This window comes from Peromyscus maniculatus, chromosome X (genome assembly GCF_049852395.1).
Source record: "Peromyscus maniculatus bairdii isolate BWxNUB_F1_BW_parent chromosome X, HU_Pman_BW_mat_3.1, whole genome shotgun sequence".
In the NCBI taxonomy this organism is placed as follows: Eukaryota; Metazoa; Chordata; class Mammalia; order Rodentia; family Cricetidae; genus Peromyscus; species Peromyscus maniculatus.
This window is the reverse complement of record NC_134875.1, coordinates 126,325,267-126,339,513: the sequence shown is the minus strand read 5'-3', so window position 1 is coordinate 126,339,513 and position 14,247 is coordinate 126,325,267. Positions and strand designations below refer to the sequence as shown.

Genomic DNA, 14,247 nt, shown 5'->3' with positions numbered 1-14,247 from the left:
AGGTTGGCTGTCCCACTATTAAGTGCCAGCAATAGGCTTAGAGCCTAGATTTGTACGGTGTAACACAGACCAGGCTCCTATTGTGACACCACTCTGCCTTCCACATTTTGATGCCCTCTTTCCCTCCTTTGTAGCCTAGGACGACCTTCAACCTCTGACTCTCCTGGCTTCACCTTCTGAGTGCTAGGATTAGAGGTCTGTGCCACCTCACCCACTTTATGCTGACTAAAAGCTTCATGCATGTAATAGGCTAGCACTCTGCTAACTGAGCTAAATCAGCCCAGTTACTACTTTTCATAGTAATAATTATTATAAAACAAAAATTTCCCATTTTTGTATGTCATAAATTTAAAATAAAATGGAATCATTTTCTCAACAGTGAATGGGAAAGGGTCTAAACTTATTTTACATACATTTGACAGATGAAAACTATGAAAAAGGCCAAAAATTACATAGTGATGTAAGACTTATGTTACTATATAGAAAGTGCTTCATGATTGATGGGTGATAAATCCTTGTAGTTAGAATAAACATAAAGCGCTGGTATAGCCAGCCATGGTGGTGCAATTCTACTATCACAGAACTGAGGAATCTAAGGCAGGAGACGCCAGATGCCAGACGCCAGACGCCAGCCTGGGTTACAGAGCAAGACCCTATCTCCTAAAATCTGTGATCCAACAAACAAGAATTCCCCCAAAGCAAAAAAAAAAAAACAGCTTTGGTTTAGAGGTCACACAGCTTGTACAAAGCATCGGAAACCGGCTGTGCTAGCTAGACTCCAGCCCCTCCCCGTCGCTGTACCTCTAATAATCTATCTTAGCAATGGAGGACGGGAAGGCATTGAGGCATGGGTAGTGGGTTGCTTTATATCATTTTTGGGAAGGTACTGAATCAGGAATCACTAACTTTGGGAATATAGCCAAATACTGACAGATTTGATTTCTGTTTGTGCAAGTTGAGTGTTTGTGTGTTAGTGAGGCCAAAAATCTCCCAGGCTTTGAAGGTCACCATTTGTGACACTTAACAACGCATGTGTTAATTTAGCTATAGAAAATATTCAGTCCCCTGTACTCACTCAAGTGAAATGGAATACCATAGAGTGGAAGAGATGTTCTCTAAAACTGTAATTAAGCATGAAATATAATTCATATAAAACTAGAGTTTGTTCATCTAGTTACTAGTCCCCAGGCAGCAATTTAAAGCGCTGTCTGTTTGCAACAATCAGTTGGGGTTTTCGTAGTCTCTCACTGAATACAGCTAGGATTTACTGACTCAGCAGTTACATATCCTGAAATCTAAATTTAAATAAACCCTATTGATTACAGGTGTAAACTTACTATTTAAAACATATAAAACTCCATTTATAAAGGGATCCTTTTCTTCATATAGTCATTCTTTAATAATTAATATTTCCCTATCCCCTAAGACTGGAGGTGTGCCCTGTTATATGAAATACATATTAAATCTGCCTTTCCAAGATAGTCGACAGAAGGCTTAGTTTTTCTCTTGATTATACTATGGATCGAACAGCAGGCTTTTATTTGCACCTCCTAAGGGGCAGAACAAGCAAATATTACTATTAAGGGTTTTCATTCGTAGTGGAAGCAGGAAAAGCTTTACTGGGCAGCAAACTGTGTTGAGGCTCCTGTTCCTCTAAGGCTAGTTCACATGCAGCTCCTACTTTTCCATGGAGGTCCCACTGAGATGACAGCAACAGAACCCAACATTCTGGATATCCCCTTCAACAAATTTAACTGTTTTTTTTTTTTAATTTATTTTTTACTTTCCTTACAGTATCATGAATTACTGCAAGGGCGCAGGGTAAATCCAAGCAGTAGTTATATTTGCCCCGAAAGTGCTGCCAACCGACAGACCTTTGGCGGTGGGGTGCCGCGGTCAGCGCGCCAGACCCCTGCAGGCGACTCTTCATTTCTTCCGGCCTGGGGTGTGTGGGCGGGGGTCAGGGACGTTTTCCCCTTCACCTTGTGCGAGGGTGTGGGGCTTCGGACTGCCACTGCGGCCTAGTCTAGGGCGGCGCCCGGGCTGCAGGATATGGGGCCGGCTGCTGCTCCTCTGGCGCACTCCCCGTGGAGGCCATTATTTCCAGCAGGGCCAAAGTGTGCGCCTCCTTCCGAGGGCAGAGGTCTGAGACCGAGTGGTGCCTCCCGGCGACTCGGCCGGTCCACCGCGCTGTGGGGATCGATACTCTCGGAGTGCGCGGGCGCGCGCCGGACCACCGAAGCCACAGTCTCGGCCCACCCCCAGGCTTCCGGGCAGCCAGAGACTGTCCGTAGCATCCTAGCACACACCCGCCGCAGGCGGTGCCGGACCTCGCCCTGCCCGAGCTCTCCCCTCCCCCTCCCGAGCCCGCCACGGCTCCCGAAGCGACACCGCCCGGACCCTCCATTCTCTGCCGGTGTATTTAAGTAGCACAACCTAACCGGCTGCCCCCACTCAGTGACAACCCTTCTCAGGATAGACGCGCCCACCAGCCAATCACCGACTAGAACGGGCGAGCATCCCGCTCCCGGGTCTGTGGCGGCCTCGGTGGGCGGGCTAAAGCAGCTAGCAAGTTCAGTGGAGCCACGGCTGACGCGAGTCAACAAAGGTCACGTGAAGCGAGTGGATTGCTTCGATTGGCTGCAGCAGCCGGGCAGGGAGGGGGGGTCACGGCGGCGGCGTGGGGTTCGCTGTGTGACACAATTACAACAACTTTGTGCTGGTGCCGGGGAAGTTTGTGTCTCCTACGAATCTCCCCAGAGCTCCCGATCCCCGCGCTCTCCGGCCATTCCCGCCGTCCCTGCCTGTGGCTGCCCCCTTCCCGCCCCCGCGATGTGACCCTCCAGCCGAGCCGTCGCCGCTACCGACCCAGTGGCTCCATAGCCCCTGCTGCCGCTGCCTTCACCTCTACCGCGTTGGGATTTTTCGCCGCCGCCTTTCGCGGCGGAGGAGGAGGCAGAGATAAAGTTGGTGTGCCGGTCCCGTGCGGAGATTGGGAGCGTCGTTGCGGGCCCCGGCCCGGGGAGGGGGGGTGTCGGCGTTGGAGTTGTGAATTCGCTGCGTTTCCATGAAATCCTGCGGAGTGTCGCTCGCTACCGCCGCCGCCGCCGCCGCCGCTTTCGGTGATGAGGAAAAGAAAATGGCGGCGGGAAAAGCGAGCGGCGAGAGCGAAGAGGCGTCCCCCAGCCTGACAGCTGAGGAGAGGGAGGCGCTCGGCGGACTGGACAGGTACGGGGTGCGGGCACCGGCCGGGGCGGCTCGGGACAGGCAGGCGCCGCTCTCCGCGGAGGCCGGAGCGTGGCTCCTCTGTGCTGGCGGTGGGGCGGGCACCTCGGCTTGGCGCTCTCGGCGCCGCGCCGACGCCGGGGCCTCGGGCTCTGGCAGGGACCGGTCGGCGGCGTTGCAGGAGCACTAACGAGCCGCGTGTGTGTCTCTCCGCAGCCGCCTCTTCGGGTTCGTGAGGTTTCATGAAGATGGCGCCAGGATGAAGGCCCTACTGGGCAAGGTAAGGCAGCTGCGGGCCGGAGCGCGGACCCGGTCTCTCGGGCCAGAGGCGCGCTTGCCCCGGGCCCCGCGGCGGGGTCACCACTCATTGTGGCCTCGAACGACGGCCGAGGGTCTTCTGGAAACTATTTCCTGCCCCTGCGCTCCCCGCACCCCTTGGTGCCTCGCTTGCTCTCTTGAGAGATCACTTCTCTTGGAACCGGAGGAACAGAGGCAGCAGCGCATTTTGGGCCGAGCTCATGTGGGGCGACCAAATTACTTCCGATTTTACCGCCCTTGGGAGCTAGGCCGATGATCTCCGAGGTCCCTCTAGAGGGTCGTGAGATCATAAACGGGTGCAGATTTCCTTAAATTCTCGGTTTGTTACCTCCCCTGGTTTTTAGGCTCTTCCTTTAGTCGGGCTGTTCGTGATGTCTGCTCTTACCCAAACATTTTGGGATGGCTTCTTGTCTTTGCTCCCTGATGGGGGAAGTTGTACGTAGTTTAGGTCGGTGAAGAGTTTGCATTGGGTTGTTGACATGTATCTCAATTGCTACGTGCTTTACCTGAAGTTAGGTGACTTGTTTACTTTTTGGGTCTTTCTGCCATAGATCTGCCACAGTTATATGTGAGTGCGTTTTCTGGAGCTTCGTTTCCTGTGAGTCTGTCAGGGACGGTTGGGGAGGATTCGGGGTGTAGTCTCTGTTTATTTGTGTGGAAAGTTGTTGGTACTGTCATTTAGTTAAGTAATGGCTGCTTCTATCGGCCCAAGATGGCGGGACAGGGTGGGAGGAGAAAGTGAAGGGGGAGGTTGGGGGAGGGAGGAGAGGTAAACATGGAAATAAATACTATCGAAGAATAGGCCTCTCCTTTGGAGTGTGTTGCTCCGTGGTTAATAAAAATTACCATAGGTTATTTGCATGCAGATTTTTTGTACCCTTCTCTAGCTTGGAAACAGCATGCATAAGCCTGGTAAATGCTTATCAACCTGTAGCACATTTAGTTACCCATCGTAAGCTATTGAACAAAGGCTGGACTCTCGTTCTGTCTGCTTTAGTTTATATTTCCTGACCGAAGTGTGATTGGAATGGTATTAGGAAGCTTTCTTGTTAATTGGGACCCTGAAACTTGGAGTGTATATGATAGGTGTTGCATTCATTAGACATTTTCTTCTTTGGCGGAAATCTCTAGGTTTGCATTTGACACTTAGCTCTATTGTTGCAATTGAGAAGTTTAAGAAAGATGACTAAAGCCTAACAGCATTTTAAAAAGTTGATTATTTTACTCCTTATTTTTTTTTTTTGCCTGGTTTAGCGGCATTAATTGCTTTTTAATCTGTGATCACATTCGTTTTTGTTTAAAAGTATCTAAATATAAGAAGTTCTGATTGCAGACAATGACCAGAAAGCAAAACAGACATAATCCTTTTCAGTAAGTCCAGTTTCTTTGAACCGTAAGAACATTTGAATTAAACTTTGACAATGTGGGTATTAATTTGCTTATTTAAAATTGTCGCTGGAAAAAAATGTACAGTGACTGGTTCTCAAATGATATAAGCGTCAATAGTTGTTGGTCCTCTGTTTTTAAGGCTCCCCACAACCTATTTGAAGTATTTTATGTACAAAGACTAAATTACTGTGAGTTGTTATTCCAAAGTTAAAGTGTTCAAATTGAAGGGCCATTTTATTTTGGAGTGAACATTGCTAGTCTACATTGGGTTAGTAAAGTTGCTAGCAGGAAGAATTCATTTGGAAAAGTTTGACTAAATTTATTGCTTTTGGTTATGGTGATGAAGAAATAAGTGTAATCTGTTTTATGTGCATGTGTAAAGTGCTAGTTCATAATTTCATATCTTAGAATGCTTGTAATCAGAATCACAGTGGGTGGTGTTTAACATTGGATTATATTGTAATAGTGAAACCTACAGTTAACATTTTAAAAATTGAATATTTTCAAAATTTTCTAATTTTTCCTGGTATTTGAATAAGTACCATCTTAAACAAGAACGATTTGGGAAGCTTCATTTTATTTTTGGGAAGAATTATGACTTTATAAGTGTAGGGTAGTTTGATAAACTGAGTAGTATATTTGAGCAAAAAAAAAAAAAATCATTTGTTTTGGCTCAGTGCTCCTTAGGGTCCTAGCTACTTAGATCAGGACCCAACAGCCTGAAACATTCTATATTATGTCCTTTGAACGCTCACATGGATCTTGGTTGTGTCCTTATTAGCCTGAACATATCAGTAAAATGTGTGATATAAATTTATGCTTCATAAAACGTAACCTTTCTTCTGTTTGAATTGGATTCTAAGTAGAATGAGTGAACTAGAGTCCTTGGAAAGAAGTATTGAATTATTTAGTTTTATCCATCCTTTGAGTGTCCTGAGAATCAGTACTTTTGGACGTGAGGTTTGGGGAGTGGAATGTTGAGTTATGTTGGTTTCAGAATTATTTTCTTTGTAACTCTTTAAAAAAAGTGTTGGGTGTGTTCAGGCAGTTTAACTGAACACATAATAAATTGAATAATTCCTAGAATTCTTTTTTTAACTATTAATTTTGTTGCATTATTCCCAGAAAAATTTAGTCTGTGCCAAAAGGTATTTTACCTTTCTTGTGGAAATTTAGTCATTCTTACTTGTTTTCAGAAATTTTTTTTCCCTTGTGTTTTTATTGTATCCTTAAAGTTTTAAAGTGCACATTTATAAACAGAAGTCTAAAAAGTTTTGGAAAACTAAAACCATTAAATAAGTGCTTTTTATTTGTTCCCAAACATTACTTTTTCCTGTGTGAGGCTGCTGTATTCAGGTGATTTCTCCTGAACTCTGCGTTCTTTTGTGATATTCTATTACCTAGAGTCATTGAAAGATGTTTTCTTTGCAGGATTGTCTTTGATATATAGTATGGTGCTTTGGATTTAAAAAATTTAATACAGTATTTTTATAGTAATACCTTAAATAAGGCTGTAAGGAACTAGAGCTTGCTTTAGAATTCTTGTAATATACCATGACCTTTAAGTTTTCTCTTTAATGCTGACCCTTAATTTTTGGATAACTTAATTATTCATTATTATTATTATTTATTTATGTCTGTGGATGTTTTGCCTGTATGTCTGTCTGTCTACCATTTGGGTGGTGACTGATGAGCCCAAAAGAAAGCTTCTGATCCCTTAGAACTGGCAGTTGTGAATTGCCATGTGGGTCCTTGGAATTGAACCTGGAACCTCTGCAAGATCAGTCAGTGCTCTTAACCACTGAGCCATCTATCTCTCCAGCACTAATAATTATTTTTTTTCCTAACACAGTGGAGTTACTGAGAAATAATTAAGTGAAACATTTTAGCAGAAATGAACTATGCTGACTTCTTTTTACAGATTTGAAAAGTTTTTGGGGTATGCTTTTTAATTAGATAAGGATTTGAGTTAGGCATATATAGAGCGAAGAAAAGTAAAGAGTGTAAGTATGATAATACTGTGTAGTATCATTAGAGTAATAACATGGTAGAGGCCTGGGGAATGTGGCTCTGTCAATCTGGGGTATCTTATTTGTGTGTCAGGTAATATATCACTAAAATATATAACTGTGGAGCTGGAGTGATGGCTCAGAAGTTAAGAGCTAGTACTGCTCTTGCACAGGACCCGAGTTTGGTTTCCAGCACCAACATTGGACAACTTACAAATAAATATTCTTAGAACTCCAGCTTCAGTGGCTGTAATCTTTTTCTGGCCTCTCTGGGCATCTGTACCTTACATGCACATACATACACATAGGCCCACACACAGAGTCACACAATTAAAAATAAGACAAATATTTAAAATGAAATACATAGCTTTTTTGTTGTCACATTTAGTGTGTAAGTGGTCGGGGGTGGGGAGGCTGGAGAGGGAGAGGGAGAGGGAGAGAGCGAGAGCACGCCTGCATGCAAGCATGCAGGCTAGAGCAGGCACACTAGCAAGCACCATGGAAAGTCAGAGGACTCCTTGTTCTCCCCTTTCCCTGTGTCACCAGGATTGAACCCAGCTGGTCAGGCTTGGCAGTAAGTGATTACTGACTGAGCCATATTCCAGGCACTATAGTTGTTTATTTTAAACAATTGTATTGTTAAGTTTGTCTTAAGTATTCTGGTTGGATTTCTTTTTGATAGTTCTTTTAATAGAAAGATTTTATAGAATACTTAGGAATTATAAATTGTTCATCATTTGAAAAATTAAGAATGTATTCTTAAAGTGATATTAAGAAAATACTTGTCATTTTTATTTTTGGGTGTGGGTAATGAAAATAGTGTTAAGATCCACTGAAGCATATATTTTCTTAAACTTGGTTTTGCATATAAGGAAATTATTAGGTTAGTTTTAGAGGTGTCGTTTTTGTGCTATAATATTTGGATTATTGGTGATGTGTGAAAACAAATGTGTACTTTCTGTTTGTAAGGACTTAAAGGGGATATTCATTTTCAGTTCTAAAGTTCTTAGTGTTTTGGTTGGAAAAAGTAGTTATAGAAATAGTATCATGAGGGCTGGGGAGGTGACTCATCAGGAAAAGGTACTTGTTGCCAACCCAAAGGTCTTGAGTTTGATCCCTTCAAACTATATGGAGGAGGGAAAGAGAACTGACTCACCCCCTCCCCCACATACACACACACACTAAATAAATAAATATACCTTGTGCTTGGGAATTAGATTTTTAATTTGATGGATTTCTAAAAATGTTTTCTAGTTTGGAAAATTATCTTCTAAACAATTATAGTCACAATTGCTTGGACAAAATTTTGTTCAGTTACTACATATTTGCTGAAACTTTTCGGTATGTTCCCTGCAGTGAAATTATTGTAAGAGATTACAGAACATGTTCACATGTCTGTCACAGAATAGAGTTGCAGCAATACATATGTAGACCTTGTTTTGTTTTGTTTATTTGAGACAGGGTCTTACTCTAGCCCCAGATGACGTCTAGGCAATCCTGCTGCTTCTGCCTCCTTAGTACTGGGATTTATAAGAGTGAGCCATAAGAGTGCTTGGCTGTAAACTGGTAATTTTAAATTTCTGTTTTTTTCATTCAATAGATTTTCTGCAGGCTCAGTTACAAAAGACAAGGCAACATTTGACTCCTTTACATAATTTAGGTTGTTAAAAACTGATTTAGAGGTAAATTTTGGTTATTTGAATAGAATGTTGGGTCACATACTTAATTGGCAGTCTTCTGACTTAGATCATGTAACATTTGGTTTTGTTTATGTATATTACCAATGTTCTGCATATTTGAAAGGGGTTTTTGTTTATTTTTGCTTTGAAACTCAGTGATGCTTTGAGTTCTTTGAAATTGATGTTAATGACTGATAACACTGTACATTATTAATATTTTTGAAATGTGGTATCCAAGGAGCTAATTTATGTTAAAAAAAAAAAACCTGCCACATCGTCCAATAATTGAAATGATGATTCGGCTACTTATGGCCTACATGTAATTATTTGCATACTGTTTAATTAATGGAGTTTATTTAATGAATGCATAATTGATAGTCATGTATTCATACTGAAACTTGACATAATTGCATATGCTTTCTATATTGGTTTGTAAGTTATAACGGTAATATTTGAATGCACACCAAGTTCAAGTGGTCAGTGTAGGTCAGATACGAAGGTGATGTGAATATCACTATGTTAAACTTGAAATTCCGTAAGTGGGGCTGGATTAGCATAAGGATAACTGGCCCATGAATATCAGTGGCAGAAGCACAGTGCCTAGTACTCTGAACGTTTGTAATAAAGTTCAGTTTAACAGATTACAAGGCTCTTAAAAGGATGGGAGTTTTTTCTTGGAGATACTAATTCTCAGTTTAGATAGTAACAGTTGCTTCTTAATTTTATTTAGGAAAATAATCTAAAAATCAGATTTTAGCTTTTTCAGCTCTTCAAAGGATGATCTATGTGTTATGTACCTCATGACCTTTCCTTGTAGTAATATATACTTTTCTTTGGGTTCTTTTTTTTTTTTTTTTGGTTTTTTTCGAGACAGGGTTTCTCTGTGTAGCTTTGTGCCTTTCCTGGAACTCACTTGGTAGCCCAGGCTGGCCTTGAACTCACAGAGATCCGCCTGCCTCTGCCTCCTGAGTGCTGGGATTAAAGGCGTGCGCCTCCGCCGCCGCCCGGCATCTTTGGGTTCTTAAATGAGTTTGTCTGCCAGCTTAAAAGATCTTTGACGGTTTTGGAAGGGTAATCACAAAGTAGTTAAGTAATCACTATTTTGGAGTGCAGAACACAACTGGGGAGATGGATTTTGAATTTTACTTTATAGAGTTCATTTCTCTCATGTAAGAATTTTTTTTAAGATTTATTTATTTTATGTATGACTATTTTACCTGCATGTATATATGTGCACCACATGTGTTCCTGGTGTCTTCAGAGGTCAGAAGAGTGTATTGGATCCCCTGGAACTGGGGTTACAGATGGTTGTGAGCTGCCAGGTGGGTGCTGGGAACTGAACTTGGATCCTCTGCAAGAGCAACAATACTCTTAACGACTGAGTTGTCTCTAGAGTCCCTTATTTTTATTTTTAATTATGTGTCTGTTTATAGGTTTGTTGACATGAGTGCATTGTCCCTGAAGACCACAAGAGGGTATCAGATCCCCTGGAGCTGGAATTCAAGTAGTTGTGAATTGCCTGATGTGGGTGTTAGAAACTGTAGATGTAACCAACCGTCTTATTAAATAAGAAACACAGAACCAATGTAAAAGAGAAAGCCAAAAGATCAGAGCTCAGAGCTAAAATCTCACCCTTCCTCCTGTGGTGGTCCTAGCTTTCCGAAAGAGAGCTATTTCCCTGTGTGTTTCATAGTCGTTTCATAGTCATTCTGCCTTCTCATTGGTTATAAACCCAAACACGTGACTGCCTCGTCACTGTCTGTATGTACAGCCCCCCAGGTCTTAAAGGCATATGTCTCCAATGCTGGCTGTATCCATGAACACACAGAGATCTATGGGATTAAAGGCGTGTGCCACCACTGCCACGCTCTGTCTATGGCTCCAATAGCTCTGACCCCTGGGCAACTTTATTAACATACAATCAAAATCACATTTCAGTACAATTAGAATACCACCACAAGAAACTAAACCTGGTTCCTCTGCAAGAGTCATATGATAGCTTTCTTTTAAAAAAAAAATTATACTTTTTTTTTTTTTTCTCTCAAGACAGAGTTTCTCTGGTTTAACAGCCCTGGCTGTCTTGGAACTTTTTCTATAGACCAGGCTGGGCTCGAACTCACAGAGATGCACCTGCTTCTGCCTCCTGAGTGCTGGGACTAAAGGCATGTGTTACTACCACCGGGCTAGACTTGTTTTTATTTTATGTGTATGGGTGTGTTAACTGCAGGTGTGTCTGCATACCACACAGGTACCAGTACCCTGGAAGGCCAAAAGAGGGCATTGGATCCTCTGGAACTAGAGTCACAGCTTGTTAGTTACTATATAGGTGCAAGGAACTGAGCTGGGATTTTCTGAAAGAAGTGCTTTTAACTTCTGAGCTGTATTTTCAACCCCTCTTGTCTTTCTTTTGAGCATAGTTTGCTATGTAGTACAGGCTGACCTTGAACTCGGGATCTTCTTGCTGCAGCTTCCCAAGGGCTGGTTGTTTTTTAAACTAGAGACATTTAAAAATGATGCAGCACTGTGAGGATATTACAGCATTTTTTAAAAACTAAAGATAACTTTAAATTTCTGTTTTTATAGTTCAAAACCATTTTTAAGTGCTTTACTGCATTTTGTTACATGACAAGTTGGAATATTTCTGAACTTGGTGGGGGAATAGTAGTGAATGAAGCACAGACAGGAGATGCACATGCATTTTAGGTGGCTTTGTGATAGTCACTGTACTCATTCTCCATTTTCCTCTTTAGCATGTTTTATTATTACTTTTTTTTTTTTTTTTTTTTTTTTTTTTTTTTTAGGGTATCATACATGGGTACTGTAGTGACACCATTTCTCCCCTCCCTCTCTGTTCAACTTTTCTCATGTCCTCTCTTTTTCAACTTCATGGCCTCTTATCTTTAATTATTATATATCTATATTATATAAATTTATAAATAAGACCTGCTGAGTTCATCTAGTGTTGCTCATATGTTTATGCATTCAGGAATTAGATAACCTATCAGGAATCTCATCCCTGGAGAAGATGGATTCTTTCTTTCTTAGTAGCTGTGATCTATTGCTTTTCATCTAGGGGGTACCTTTCAGAATTTCCTTATCCAGTTTGGCATGTCACCTGGTGTTGTCATTATGCTGGTCTTGTTTAGGCAGCCATATTGTTGCTATTTCATGGGTGAAGCTTCCCTGTCATAGAAGACACTGTCTTGCATACATCCTCATCTTTTGGTTCTTACAGCCAATCTTTCTGTCCCTTCTTCCTCTGTATTCTCTGAGCCTGAGGTGTAGGGGTTGTGTTGTAGATGGATCCATTGGAGCTAGGCATCCACAGTCAGTTCTCTGCATTTTGATCAAGTGAAGTATTTTGTAATAGTTTCTGCTGCAAAAAGACCTGTCTTTGATAATGGTGAGACATATAGTTGCCCATGGGTATAAAGTTAAGTATTTAGAATGTGGTTAGAGATAATATTGGTTTAAGAAAGTGGCAGTACTAGGTTCTTTTTTCGAGTCCACAGCCTCACCAGCCATAGGTAGGTTTCTAGTATCAGGCATTATTTCCCTCCTTGTTGAGCAGGCCTTATGTCCAATTAGACAGCTGTTGGTTATGACCAAGATACAAGTGCCACTCTTATACCTTTAGAGATATCTTGCCATGCTGGTCATTGTTGTGGATCATAGATGTAACAGCTGTGTAGAATTATTGGTTGTTTGCCTCCTTCCCTTGGAAGCTTGCTTAGCACTTTCAAACTTGTCATTCTGTTAATGTGTTCTTGAGTTTTTATCTGGTAGTATTTGTTTTCCATGTGTTAGTATAAATAGAGCTACCCAGTTTATTCTCAGGAAGAAGGTTGGGCTTTTGTTATGGTTAAGGGTATTATATAGATCATCTAGTTCTTTCTAACTTAGACCAATGGAAGAAATTGTTTCAAAGGACTATTTTTAGGCTTCATTTATTACATTATATCATTAGATCCTATATGGGGAAAACTAAGTTTTTTAAGGAAAATTTCCATTATTTTCAAAAATAGAGAAGGTCAACCAATCAGCTAAGTGACATTCATCTATCACCTACTTCGACAGTTTTCAATCCTTGGCCAATCTTGTTTCATGTGAATCTTGTTCCTTACCTCTGTTATTTGCAGGCAAGTTTGCAACATTAGTGACATCATTTAGCCCATAGGTAATTGTGTATAATTTTTTTTTTAAGATTTATTTATTTATTAAGTATACAGAAGAGGGCGCCAAATCTCATTACAGATGGTTGTGAGCCACCATGTGGTTGCTGGGAATTGAACTCAGGACCCCTGGAAGAACAGTCAGTGCTCTTAACCTCTGAGCCATCTCTCCAGCCCCTATAATGTTCTTTTTTTTTTTTTTTTAAAGATTTATTTATTCATTATGTATACAGTGGTCTGCCTGCATGTATGTCTGCAGGCCAGAAGAAGGCATCAGATCTCATTATAGATGGTTGTGAGCCACCATGTGGGTGCTAGGAATTGAACTCAGGTCCTCTGGAAGAACAGCCAGTGCTCTTAACCTCTGAGCCATCTCTCCAGCCCCTATAATGTTCTTAATAACATCTAAAAATGATTTTTCTGTCGAAGACCATTGCCCCCTCCCCCTTCTTCCTCTGTATAAGAATTGAGGATAAATTACTTGGAAAATGAGTAAGTAGAATGCAGATCAGATAGGTAGCTGAGTTTATATGGATTTGTGTTTTGATATTGTGGTAGTATTCTGTGTTAGACTATTATGTAGTATGTGACAGAAATAATTTTCCCAAAGAACTTTGGGGCTTAGTTGCTTAAGTTTGTTCAGATAGTTTTATATTTAGGGAAAATACGTTTTCAAGATATAGTGATTAAAATAAATGTTTTAGATTTTTGGGTTTTCAGATATGATAATTAGAAAAACCACTTTAGCCGGGCGGTGGTGGCGCACGCCTTTAATCCCAGCACTCGGGAGGCAGAGCCAGGTGGATCTCTGTGAGTTCGAGGCCAGCCTGGGCTACCAAGTGAGTCCCAGGAAAGGCGCAAAGCTACACAGAGAAACCCTGTCTCTAAAAACCAAAAAAAGAAAAACCACTTCAATGATTTGTGAACCATTTGTTGTATTGTTGGGGGGAGTTTGTATCAGTATCAGTTTTGGAGACAACTTCTGGCCTCTGTTTGCTACAGTTTGGGAGGACAGCAGACTGAGAATATAATACAGTAAATAAAATATTTTACTTTTTCTTTTTTTGTTTGTTTTTTTTTTCTTTAGTAAATAAGATATTAAAGATATGTACAGTGCCATGAACTCTCAAATGATGGTGCAACTTTGACCTTTCAGAAATTTATTATGGATAGTTTAAACTGCATTATAGCTATTCTAGATATAAGTTTAATGAACTCTTGAATCAGGGGAAGTGATAGAACTAGTAGTTGGTTTTATAGTAATATTACTGATGGTGGGGGGATACACTAGGTGTTAAGTACTAATTGATAAATAATAAGTAATATGTAGATTTTAGGTAGAAATCTGCCATCTACCAAATCTGTGATGCTTAGGCAAGCATCTTTCGGAGGCTCAGTTTTCCTATCTGTAAAATGGAATTGATAATAGATTTCCTGTGTGCTATTTGGATTTTG

At 41.3% G+C, this 14,247-nt stretch overlaps 1 protein-coding gene across 11 annotated transcripts in view; it reads left to right on the top strand.

The window, feature by feature from the left end:
- The first annotated feature begins 2,642 nt into the window (after positions 1–2,642).
- Kdm6a (lysine demethylase 6A) overlaps positions 2,643–14,247 on the top strand; it is a 158,136-nt gene continuing 146,531 nt past the window's right edge. For all 11 annotated transcript variants that reach the window (XM_076562900.1, XM_006997080.4, XM_006997077.4 and 8 more), the window contains exons 1-2: positions 2,643–3,228; positions 3,442–3,505. In XM_076562900.1, the coding sequence (XP_076419015.1) occupies positions 3,068–3,228; positions 3,442–3,505 (225 nt within the window). In that variant the 5' untranslated portion in view covers positions 2,643–3,067. The remainder of the gene's footprint in view (positions 3,229–3,441; positions 3,506–14,247) is intronic.